This window comes from Rhinopithecus bieti, unplaced genomic scaffold (assembly GCF_001698545.2).
Source record: "Rhinopithecus bieti isolate Rb0 unplaced genomic scaffold, ASM169854v2 scaffold_2888, whole genome shotgun sequence".
NCBI classification, from domain to species: Eukaryota; Metazoa; Chordata; class Mammalia; order Primates; family Cercopithecidae; genus Rhinopithecus; species Rhinopithecus bieti.
In genome coordinates, this window is record NW_016804209.1 from 3,765,393 (window position 1) to 3,777,485 (window position 12,093).

Sequence of the window (12,093 nt, forward strand, 5' to 3'; positions counted from 1 at the left end):
ATAGAACATTTATACAAAGCAATCGGTTTACACTCTCAGCTGACAATTCTGGGCATTGATTGGGTTGACTGTCTGTATTTCCTCCTTTGCTCTCTGTTCCCTGTCAACTTTTATGAGTCGTCCCTCTCCCAGACCTCCATGGCATAACCACCTTCAGGATCTCAACACCCCTGTTAGCACAATGCGAGCCGCACCTACCTCTGTGCCCACCATAGTAGACTGTGTGGGTACCAGCCCACATCAGACCAAAAAGTCTCTTCCCAGGGATGCAGGCCTAAGAGATTTCAGTCTTAGCCTGGATTGTCTTCTAGGGAGAAGACATGTAAACCTGGGAGTGGTGTGGGTCAAATTCCTCCCTGTGGAGTAGGGAGATGAGTAAGCAGATGGGCAGAAAGACAAAGAGGGATTCAGAGAAGACTGAAGAACACGCAAGCAGAAGATAGCAGAGGAGAGATGAAAAACAAGACAACTGACATATTGAAGTTGCATTGAGTCCCCGTGTCCCAGCTCCCAATCCAATTGCTTTTCAACATGTTGCAGGGACACAGCTGTAAAGGTGTCCTTGCACTCTTGGCCCTCTGCTTCCTATAGGTAGATCCAGATGCTGAACTTCCAGGAGGATTGCCCCTATACAGCGATCCACAGGACTCCTGTGTGTGAACATTGAAGGATGGGGTAAGGAGAGAAAAAGAGCAAGAGAACGTTGTCATGGGAACACCAAGGCAAATCACAAGATGAAAAAGGATTGAAACCCATTCTGCTATCTCAGGCTTTATTTATTCAAGTAATAAATCAAGACATCTGTGTCAAAACCAATGAAGCATAAAATGAACTAAAGATAAGCTTTTCAATCCCATCAATACTGCCTCCTAAATACCAGAATCTTTTAAAATGGATGTTTCACTGCACATTTAATCTATATTTCTGTTAAAATTACTATATAAGCATTTGTGCATGCTCCTTCTTTGTTCTAGTTTCTTTTATAAAATTCTAAATAACTCACCAAGTAGAATTAATATAAAGACAGAATTGTCTAGAATACTATTTTATGAGAAAAACAACTTCTAAACTTATGACAGACCAGAAAAGTCGAATAGGCTTGAGTAATGAAGGGTTTACCTTTAATGAGGTAAGTGACTGCTTCCTGGGGGTTAAGTAGACCAGGGAGTCAATGTTCAACTTGTAGAAAGGGACTTTATTTAACTAGAACCATTTCAGGACAGACAGTTTGCAAATTCTGTGGTGGGAATTTGCATTACTGTTCAAAGAAAGCACTGACTCTTTCATATCTCTGAATGTCTGGCTCCTCATAGATCCCAGTTTTCCTTAAGAAAGGTAAGCTCACTCTATATGTAAGTTTTCTGTAGTGAAGTCATTTGACAAAATAATGAATCTTTATAGAGAAGCTGAGATAGATGAAAATACCTTTTCCTTTTCTTTTCTTGAGACAGAGTCTAGCTCTGTTATCCAGAGCAGTGGTGCAATCTTAGCTCATTACAACCTCCACCTCCTGGGTTCAAATGATTCTCCTGCCTTAGCCTCCCTAATAGCTGAGATTACAAGTGCCCGGCACCATGCCTGGCTAATTTTTATATTTTTAGTAGAAACGGGGTTTCATCATGTTGGCCAGGCTGGTCTCAAACTCCTGACCTCAAATGATTTGTCAGCCTCAGTCTCCCAAAGTGCTGGGATTACAGGCGTAAGCCACTGCACCTGGCCAAAATAAATTGTTTTAATACTTATCTTTCCTTAAAGAGTTTTGTTCCCTTTCTGTATTCATAGATGCACAGGTATTATAGAATTCTTGAGGTAGAAAGATTTCCTGGAGAAAATGAGAGAAGCTAGCTTTGTTCAGTGAGTTGTCAGAGCCCACAGAGCTAGTTTGCCAGCAAAACCAGAGCTTCTTTTCATCTTGTAAATTAAACAAAACTTTCTACCCAAAATGTAATGTACTTTATAGATTTACATTTCAGACATCAGTTTGATTTTAAGGAATAGCAATCAAAGACAGAGAGTTCACACTATTTTTCCTAGTCTGCTAGACAGTGTCTGCAAACAAGAAAATAGACCTCCACTGCATTTCCATTGATTAGATAAATGAATGATGTCCCAACGCCTGTCTCACTCTCACACAAACCCCCTGCTGGCTCCTTGCCTGGTATGCTCATTTCCTCACTGTCTCCTAAACCCTGAACACTCTTACAAGCTAGTGATCAAAGCTCAAAAAGTGGATTGGTTTTGAGGACCGATGGTGAGGGAGGAAGGGAGAAAGGAAGACCAAAATAGAGCAGTCAATTTTTTTGGATATTTAAAGCCATGGATAAAATTGAGGTCAGTAAAAATGAGGGACATTAAAAAACATATTTACCACTAATTTTCTAAGGCTGTTTATATACTAAAAGTCACTGCTATTTTAAGACATAAAATATGTAAAATATGAAGACCTAGCAAAAAAAGTTTAAGATGTGGAAATGTCCTGAAACAATGAGAGACAAAGCTTTCCCCCCTCTCTTTTGAGTTGGGTCTGCTTTCTGTATCTTCTTACCTTTAGCCCCAAGTTCAAATCAAATGTGAACAGTTCCCTGGGTTCCCACAGAGGGGCAGCAGCACACGAGGCCCAGGAGATGGTTTGGGCAGACTCTGGCCCCCACCCATAGAACATTCTCTGATTTACACTGACAGACTCACCACGCGAATGTTAGAGCCCTCCGTTGGCACCACCCTGAGCTGAGTCTCCACGTCCCCCACACCTAGGCCTTCACTGCTTCTAGAAAGCTGGCTGGACTCATTCGCATAAGGTTAGGTCACTAGACCTAAAGTCCTGAGGGTCTTTCTCCCACCCTCTCCACCAGAGGAATTAGGAGCACAGTACAGACCACCAGGCCTCAGGAAATGTAGGGTTACTTCCAAGGAAATCTTGCTAGCTAGAAAGACAGTGAAACAAGGCAGAGAGAGCCCTGGCCTCGGAGCAGACAACTTGAGGGCTACTTCGTCCTAGTCCCATGGAGTTGCTGACCATCCGCAAGCATCTGTCCCTTCACCAGTGAAGTGGGGTGATAATAACATACATCCTTGCAGAATTTTGAGATTTTCATAAGAGGAAGTAGTGCAATGGAAGCTGTCCAGGTCACAGAACGCTCTGATTATTTTTACTAAAGCCTAGTCATAGAATAAACTAAGAACCAACCAATGAAGATTTGTTCTTTGTTCCTTAGAATACTTGGAAAGACGCAAGCCAACAGTTTTTACTCTGGAGCCTGTGATGTTTCATCATTGAGAGAATAAATTGAGCCATTTCGAATCCTGCAAAGAAGAAAGTTTACTCTTCAGATCCAGGATTTTCCAAGTTGATACTAGCACCTCAAGTCTACTGTACATGTGTAGGAATGAGTTTCCTTCCCTGCAACTGACGTTGCCCTTTAATAAACATGACTGAGCACATTTTCCCTGAGTTCATTGACTGAAAGCTCCCACTGTGGGGGATTGATGGTGTTAGCATCCACAGTGGTCAAGAAGATATTATATTTTCATCAATCAGCTTTTGGATACTTTGCTACAACTCATATAGCTACATTCCAAAACATGAAAGGATTGAGTAATTCTCACACACTCATCTTTCAAGTCTAGATAGCACCTTAATCTGTCCAGGGCTGGACAGATGGAAAAACTATTGTGTTGCTTTGTCTACCACCCAACCCTGGGCGGGGGTTCCCTGGTTAGCGATAGCCATAGCGCACCCACAGCATCCGAGGGGGCTAATTTCCCAACTCCCCTCTCTCCCCATGGCAGAGGGAATCACACAGTCTGACCACCTCTGACTCCATGGGTTCCCTGGTCCTCCCTGGTGTCTCATTGATTTGGCTTCTCCTCTTTTCTCCCTTAGGACTACTGAGGGCCCCTTTCGCTTTACCCCACAAATCTCCACCACAGTGTGAAGCAGGGGACGTCATCAATGTTTTCATGATGGAAAAACTGAGCCTCAGAGAGCTCTGGCGGCTTGCTCTGAACAAGGACTCGGACTTGGGGCTTCTAACTTTTTAGCCAGGAATCCTGCAACCTTTAACTCAGACCGAGCAGATGTCGGGGGCCCATTTGCAGAGGGGTCTGAATAAGGTGGACAAGGGTGAGATCCACACACTTGGACCAATTCCCAAAGTGCCTCTCCCCAGAGAAATGGCAACAGCTCTGAGGCTTCAGCTTATGCCCCAAAGGCGGGAGGGGAGAGTGGGAAAAGATGAGGTTTTCAAGTCATCAGGCCAGCACTGAAGTACACAAACAATGACTGTGTGACCCCACGTACAGAGATGGGCTCTGACGCAGCGGTTTGTCATTCCTCCTAAATCCCAGTAGGAAATAAGAGATGCAAGAATTAGGATGGAATGTAAACTATTTCTTAAGGAAGCATGCTAGCATCTCTTCCTCCAAGAGTGCTACTCTGGAGAGAACTTTCTCCCCGATTCTTAACTGTGGTTATGCAAGCCCTTGTTAGAAAAGGGAAGGAAGGGTGCCGTGAGAAGCCTGCAGGAGAGGGCATGGTGTTCAGATGAAGCGGCACCCCCTCCAAGCCCATGAGAGGCCCCTGCCAGATGCTGTGAATTTCATTCATTTCTTCTGTGACTTCCCTGAGATTCCTCTCCATGCTAACCCTCAACAGTCCAATGACCCCCCGCTTCCTTCCATCTCATCCCACCACCCTCCACACCCTTCCTCCCCTCTACCGTCATGCTCACACACATGCAAAGGATAGCAATATGTCCACACTGTGAGAAAAGAAAGCTGAATGCATACTTTGAATTTTTGTCCACCCATTTTGAGAACAGTGCACCTGAGCTGGGGGGAGAGGGTGGGTTGCAGACACCAGCACGATGCGAAGGCTGGGCCAGAAGTGAGGAACGTGAGATGCTAACAAGGGCAGGCAAGGCCGTGATCAGAGGCAGAGCCCATAGAGCTGGAAACAGGAGCCCACAAAGCTGGAAAAGACCCTGGAGGCCACACAGGGCTGCCCTCCTCTTCCAGATGGGGAACGGAGGCTCCTGTCCTAGGCTGCACATCCATTTGGTGGTGGTGGTCTAGGTGTGTTTGGGAGATGGGAGGTAGATAAGAGCCCTGCAAAGTCAGATGTTCATGGATGACAGTAGGGTGTGGCTGTGTTCCAGTTCTGGAAACATCCACAGCTCCCTGGAGCCTCCCCCATTGTTCCCAATGCCCATTCTGGAGAACAGACTTTGCTTTCGCCCTTGTCTTTCTGCAAGGGTGGGGAGGATATTTGCCCAGTCACATCTCCATCCCCTCCTCTGAAACTGGAGCTGTGGAGCTCTATTTCTCAAAGTGGTTAAGAGGAGTAACAGGATGTGAGAAAATGCCGAGCACATCACAGGGCCCAATAAATGTCTGGGTACCTCCTTTGTCCTTCCTTCTGGTGTTCCCCCATAAAGTATGCCTGACTTTTCTTCTCCCATCTTTGGCAGAAATCTTGGGAAATAGTTGATCCTTGCCTCCTTCCAAACAAATGTTTCTGGCCTGGAAGGTGGCAGAGGACAGAGCCAACGCCAGGCCTGGGAAGGCTGCGGCTCGTGGGTATCTCTGCTGTCAAGGTGTGGCCCATTCAAGCAGAGGAGAGAACCAATGCCAGAAATTGGGGGCCAGGGTAGCATGTCTGTCCCCTGACCCCCTTTCTTCTGCTGGGTTTCAGGCCATGCGAGTTCTTACCTTGAGAGGCAGAGTGGCAGGTGGGGCTGGGCAGCCCTTGCTGGTGTGCACAGCTGGACAGTACCTGTAGAGCCGTGCCCTTGTCGCCTGCACTGTGGGACCTGTGGCCTCCTTACAGCTCCCAGGGAGTATTTGGCAGGTCTCAGCACCTCTCCTCAGCACATTCTTTTCCTCTCCATCTGCAGTGTGGACCAGGACAGCCCTTGGAGGGAAGCATCCCAAGTTATCCCTGCATCCGGGGTCCATGCCCCACAGGTCCTGGGTGGCAGAAGTGACTGGCCAGTGCTTCCAGCCCATGGAGGGACTGCTGCTTTCATCAGTCATGATGGGAGCTGGGCTAGGAAGCCTCCATGCCCGGGGCTGTAGCCAGCCCAGTGTCTTGGAGGCAGGGGCCTGGCAATGCCTGTAATGTGGGGATCTGTAATCGCCACCCCTGCTTACATCCGGATCCTGGGATTTTTTCCTCCCTTCCTTCTTTTCCCTTGGAGCAGAGCAAGTGAAAGCAGCTGGTTCCTCTGTCTCAGGGCCTGCCTTCTGCAGCAGCCTCAAAGGAGGGGCAGCTGAGCCCTGTGTGCGCCTGAGGTCCGGGCCTGCCAAGAAGCCTGTCCTGGGACTTGGGAAACTGTGTCCCTCCTCCAGGCCCCCTGGGGTTGCCGCTGGAGACAGGGCGGGGAGAGCGCAGGCTGGAGGAGCCCGCAGCTGGATGAAGAGGAAGGAAGTTTTCATCTGCTGCTGCTGAAACTGCCCAGCCATTTCCTCCAGGGGGGTCGGGCTGGTCCCTGCCAGGGTGGAGTTTCAGGCCTCAGTGCCCAGGGATGCGAACAGCAGCAGCTGTGGGCAGACGTGACTCAGCCCCATGGTTCCACCGACAGCCTGAGGAAGCAAACAACAAGTCTTCAGCTCCGGGGGAGTCTTAAACTAGGGGGTCAGATAATGATCGTGGCCATGGAGCTGGACTCTGCACTTACATCACAGAATCAGCAAAAGATATTAGCGGAGAATAATCTACAAGTGAGGGGTGGCAGTGAGGACAGTCAAGACAACCCCTCTCACCTTTGTTTTCGTTTTTGTTGAGACAGAGTCGGGCTCTGTTGTTCAGGCTGGAGTGCAGTGGCATGATCTCAGCTCAATGCAACCTCTGCCTCCCGGGTTCTAGTGATTCTTCTGCCTCAGCCTCCCGAAGAGCTGGGATTGCAGGCACCCGCCACCACGCCCAACCAATTTTTGTATTTTTTTTTAGTAGAGATGGGGTTTTGTCATGTTGGCCAGGCTGGTCTTGAACTCCTGACCTCAGGTGATCCATCCGCCCCACCTTGGCCTCCCAACGTGCTGGGATTACAGGTGTGAGCCATCGCGGTTGGCTGCCTCTCGCCTTTGTGTATCTAAACGAAATCACTTTTTCTTCACTGTCTCCTTCCTCCTATTTGAAATGAAAACACTATTCATTTCAGAGTTTAATCCTAAATTCTGTGTTAGCTATTCTTGTGATTTGGTGACTGACCTGTGAGACACTGCTTTATAAATGAAGCCTCCAATAAACTTTGAAGTGTACTTTTCATCTACTTTGTTTGCATTATTTTTACTAAATACTTTTAAGCCTCTAGGATAAAGTGTACAACAGACAGTTGTAACCAACTTTAATGTTGTCATGAATTTGCGCTTTAAATCCTGTGGTCATTTATGGATTCTCTAGGAGGGGTCCCACATCAAAATACTTGGTGTCATGGTTTGTGTCCCCTCCAAAATTCTGGTGTTGCCAATGTGATAGTAGGAAGAGGGGGGTGGCGTTTCAGAGGCAATCGGATCCTGAATGTGCTCCCTTCATGAATGGGATTAAGACCCTTATAAAAGAAGCTTCACACAGCTGTTGAGCAGTAGGTTGCCCTTCTGCTTTCCACCCAGTGAGGACACAGTATTCCTCCCCTCCAGAGGACATAGTCCTCACCAGACAAGGCACCAGGTGCCTTGATCTTGTGCTTTCCAATCCCCAGAACTGTGAGAAACCAAACTTCACTTCTTTATAAATTACGCAGTCTATGGTATTTTCTTAGAGCAGTATGAAAGAAACTTGGTATTAACTCACCCTCCAAAATGAAAAGAAAGTGGTATTTTGTTGCAGCTGTGCAGAAGACACTTAGCATCAAAGAAAGAAAGAGAGAGAGAGAAAACAAGAAGGAAGGAAGGAGGGAGGGAAGAAAGAAAGAAGGAAAGAAGGAAGGAAAAAAGAAAGAGGAAGGAAGAAAGAAAAAGAAAGAGACAGAAATAGAAAGAAAGAAGGAAAGAAAGGAAGAAAAGAAAGAATTAAGAAAAAAGAAAACATAAGAGAGAAAGAAGAAACAAGATTAAAAAAATAAAATAAAAAACAAACCCAGGTAACAAATCAGGCTGGAAGGGTTTTTTGTTGTCGTTGTTGTTTTTAAATATAATTTAGCCCATCCTAATTAGAGGGAATAAAAAAAAAATCTAACCTTCTAACTTGTGAGAACTTGGCAGTGCTTTTTAAAAACGGAGATCATTTCTTTCTAGCAAATTGTAACAGGTAATTGAAAACTATAACAAATAAAAAATGAGACAAAAGGAAGAAGAAAAGAAATCACCTTAAAATTCAGTTGAGTCACTCACATTCAGAGTATTTCTATAGCCTCAGTACCTCTCAGAGGGAAAGGACCTTTTTTGAGTCATGCTGACCTTGTACCTGAGGTGGAAAGAAGGCAGGTTTGAGAAAGCTGCAGTCTTTATCAATGTGAAATCACTTGACTAAAGGGGAACCAGGAAATCATCCTCCAAAACAAAGTGAGCATGTGGTCTAGAACTTCCTTGCTCTGCATGCAGCATCGTGTCAAGTCTGGGTGAATTCTCTCTTCCTGACTCCTCAGCATCCCCGCACATGGGCAGCACCCCTGGGGCATCAGGGGCCACTGACCCTGGCTGACCATGGCAGGCCAGGCTTCATGAATCCTTGGAAATTCTCAGGATGCCAGGATGCCCAGTCGGAGTCTTATGATAGTTTTCCTTGTTAAACATCTTCACACAGCTTTTTCACCAAAGGTTAAGGAGGTTTTGCTCACATTTCCAGATAGCTGGCAAGCGACTCAATCTACATCTCATTTAGAAATGTGCTCAAATCTGTTTAGGCCAGGCACAGGCTGCTATAATCCTTTTTATCGCAAATACCAGTACAGAGAATATTTTGACAAAATCATATATGTCCAAGTGTAATTGTATGTTGATCTCATTACATTAATGTTCATAAAATATTTTACATAAGTGATGTCTAGTCCTCTATAGGTAATTTTCACACTCTCTTATACAAGAACTTGTCTGAACATTGCAGTCACCCTACAAACAGTACTGTGTGTTGACTGATTAACTGCCAACAACATAGGAAGCTATGTCTTCATATGAAACAGGAATTTGGGTGAGAAGAAACCATCATTTTGTTTTAGCTTCTGAAGGTGCCAACCATGATGTCAGGTGCTTTGCACAGTGTATTTCATTCAAGACACAGCACAATCCTGTGAAGTAGGTGGCATCATTTCTATGTTGCAGGTAAGGAATGTGAAGCCCAGGGAAGGCACAACTGCCCCAAGTAGGCAGGGGCTTTAATGAGCCGTCAGATGAGAAGTTTCACTCCTTCACCTCTTTCCATTTCAAACATCCAACTTCTAAACCAAATGAAGTAAAGTACCAAAGAAACCATGGTGGTGCAGGTAGCATGTCCAGGGCACTTCTCTCTTCTTTTTATTTGGAAGCTCACCACAGTGGGGATTACTGCCCAATATTTCATTTCTGGGTTGTGCAGGCTGAAATAGGAGAAGGGTAAAGAAATGGTGGATGACACTTGAGAGCTGACAGGAGTGCTGACTTGGAGGATTCATGTAAGACATTTCCTTGGGACACCCTTAAGTATTAGGAGGCACATTTAGGGGATGGGAGTTCTGCATGAGAAGTTGGGGAAAGTGCCAGAGAAACACGAATAAACAGCAGAGTGATTTGAGAGCATAGACTTTGGTGCGACGCAGACATTTCTCAGCCCTACTTCCACTGTGTGGCCATGTGACCTCAGGCAAGTGTATCAGTCTGTTCTCACGCTGCTGATAAAGACATACTAGAGACTGAGTAATTTATAAAGGAAAGAGGTTTAATTGACTCACAGTTCTGGAGGACTGGGGAGACCTCATGAAACTTACAATCATGGCAGAAGGGGAAGCAAACATGTCCTTCACTTGGTGGCAGCAAGGAGAAGTGCAGAGCAAAGAAGGGAAAAGCCTCTTATAAAACTATCAGGTCTTGTGAGAACTCACTCAATACCATGAGAACAGCACGGAGGTAACCCCACCCCCCATGATTCAGTTACTTCCCATTGGGTCCCTCCTGTGACCCGTGGGGGAGTTATGTAGTTATGGGAACTACAGTTCAAGATGAGATTTGGGTGGGGACATAGCCAAACCATATCAACAATTTACTTGGCCTTTTTGACAATCAGGTCCTCTTCTCTAAGATGAAGTAACAATAACTACTTCATTTTTAATAATAGCCATTCTGACTTGTGTGTGATGGTATCTTATTGTGGCTTTGATTTGCATTTCTTTAATGATCTGTGATGTTGAGCTTTTTTCATATAGTTGTTGACCACATGTGTGTCTTCTTTTGAAATGTGTTCATATACTAACATAAGAACAGAAAATCAAATACTGCATGTTCTCGCTCGTAAGTAGAAGCTAAGTGACGAGAACACATGAGCACATAGAGGGAACAACACACACTGGGGCCTATTGGAGAGTGGAGAGTGGGAGGAGGGAAAGGATCAGGAAGAATAGCTATTGAGTATAGGCTTAATACTGGGTGACAAAATAATCTGTACAACAAATCCCTAGGACACAAGTTTACCTATATAACAAACCTGTATGTGTACTCCTGAACTTAAAACTTAAAAAAAAGTAGCTACTTTCAAGGGCTGTTGTGAAAATTAAGTGTAGGTGCAAAAGGCTTCCTTAGCATAGTGCCTGCTACCTAATCGGTTCTCTATAATAAATGTTAGTTACTTTTAGAATTGAGACCCACATGTTATCCTGGAGAAAATGTGTTCACCCAACAGAACAATTTGAGTTGTTTCATGAAATATATAATTTTTTTAACCAGCAACAGGTAATTCCATGCATGATTTTATGCTTCCTGTCTGATGGGAAAGCACCTAAGAGCTGAGGAATTAATTGGGATGTGGGAGGGTCAGCAATGGATTTGGGGTCAGGGGAAATGGGTTTGAGTTCTGGAGTAACTAATCATTAGCTGTGACTCACAGCAGGTTTGAACCTCAGTGGACATTGTTTTAACACAACGAAGTAAATTTCTGCCCTTCCTACTTTATGGAATTGTTTTGCAGGTCAAATGGGATAATCTGTGTAGGAATACTTTATACACATAAAACTGATATAAGCTCACACCCCACATGACATTTCGGCTAGTGATAGGTGGTCCCATAAGAGTATAATGGAGCTGAAAAATTCCTATCACCTAGTGATGTCATCACTGTCATAATGTCATAGCACAGTGCATCACTGATGATGCTGGTGTAAACAGACCACTATGCTGCCAGGCACATACAATTATGTATAGTACATAATACTTGGTAATAAATGACTATGTTACTGGTTTATGTATTTACTATTTTATCATGATTTTAGAGTGTACTCCTTCTACCTATAAAAAAAGTTGGCCAGGCATGGTGGCTCATGCCTGTAATCTCAGCACTTTGGGAGGCCAAGGTGGGCGGATCATTTGAGGTCAAGAGTTTGAGGCCAGCCTGGCCAATATGGTGAAACCCCATCTCTACTAAAAATACAAAACTTAGCCAGGCGTGGTGGCAGGCGCCTGTAATTCCAGCTACTCAGGAGGCTGAGGCCAGAGAATCGTTTGAACCCAGGTGGCGGAGGCTGCAGTGAGCCGAGATTGCACCACTGCACTCCAACCTGGGTGACAGTGAGATTTCATCTCAAAAAAAAAAAAAAGTTAACTGTAAAACAGCCTCAGGCAGGTCCTTCAGGAGGTATTCCACAAGAAGGCATTGCTATCCTAGGAGAGGACAGCTCCACGCTTCTTTTTAGCCCCAAAGACCCTCCAGTAGGACAGGATTTGGAGCGGGGAGACAGTGACACTGATGATCCTGACCCTGTGTAGGCCTAGGCAGTTGTATGTATTTGTGCCATTGTCTTTGACAAAAAAGTTTTAAAAGTAAGAAAAAAATGTTAACAGAAAAAAGCTTATGTTATAGAATAAGGATATAAGAAAGAAAATATTTTTCTACGGCTAAAAACTGTGTTTTAAGCTAAGTGCTACTACAAAAGAGACAAAAGTTTAAAAGAATAAAATAGTTTATAAAGTAAA

At 44.9% G+C, this 12,093-nt stretch overlaps 1 protein-coding gene across 7 annotated transcripts in view; it reads right to left on the bottom strand.

The window, feature by feature from the left end:
* Nucleotides 1-12,093, bottom strand: part of PSD3 (pleckstrin and Sec7 domain containing 3) — a 720,908-nt gene that overhangs the window by 558,623 nt on the left and 150,192 nt on the right. For 6 of the 7 annotated variants that reach the window (XM_017867267.1, XM_017867272.1, XM_017867266.1 and 3 more), the window contains 2 exons: nt 8,307-8,404; nt 5,710-6,582 (listed from right to left, as the gene is read on the bottom strand). In XM_017867267.1, coding sequence (XP_017722756.1) covers nt 5,710-6,462 — 753 coding nt within the window. In that variant the 5' untranslated portion in view covers nt 6,463-6,582; nt 8,307-8,404. Of the gene's footprint in view, nt 1-5,709; nt 6,583-8,306; nt 8,405-12,093 lie in introns of those variants that run through there. The other variant, XM_017867271.1, reaches the window with a different exon arrangement.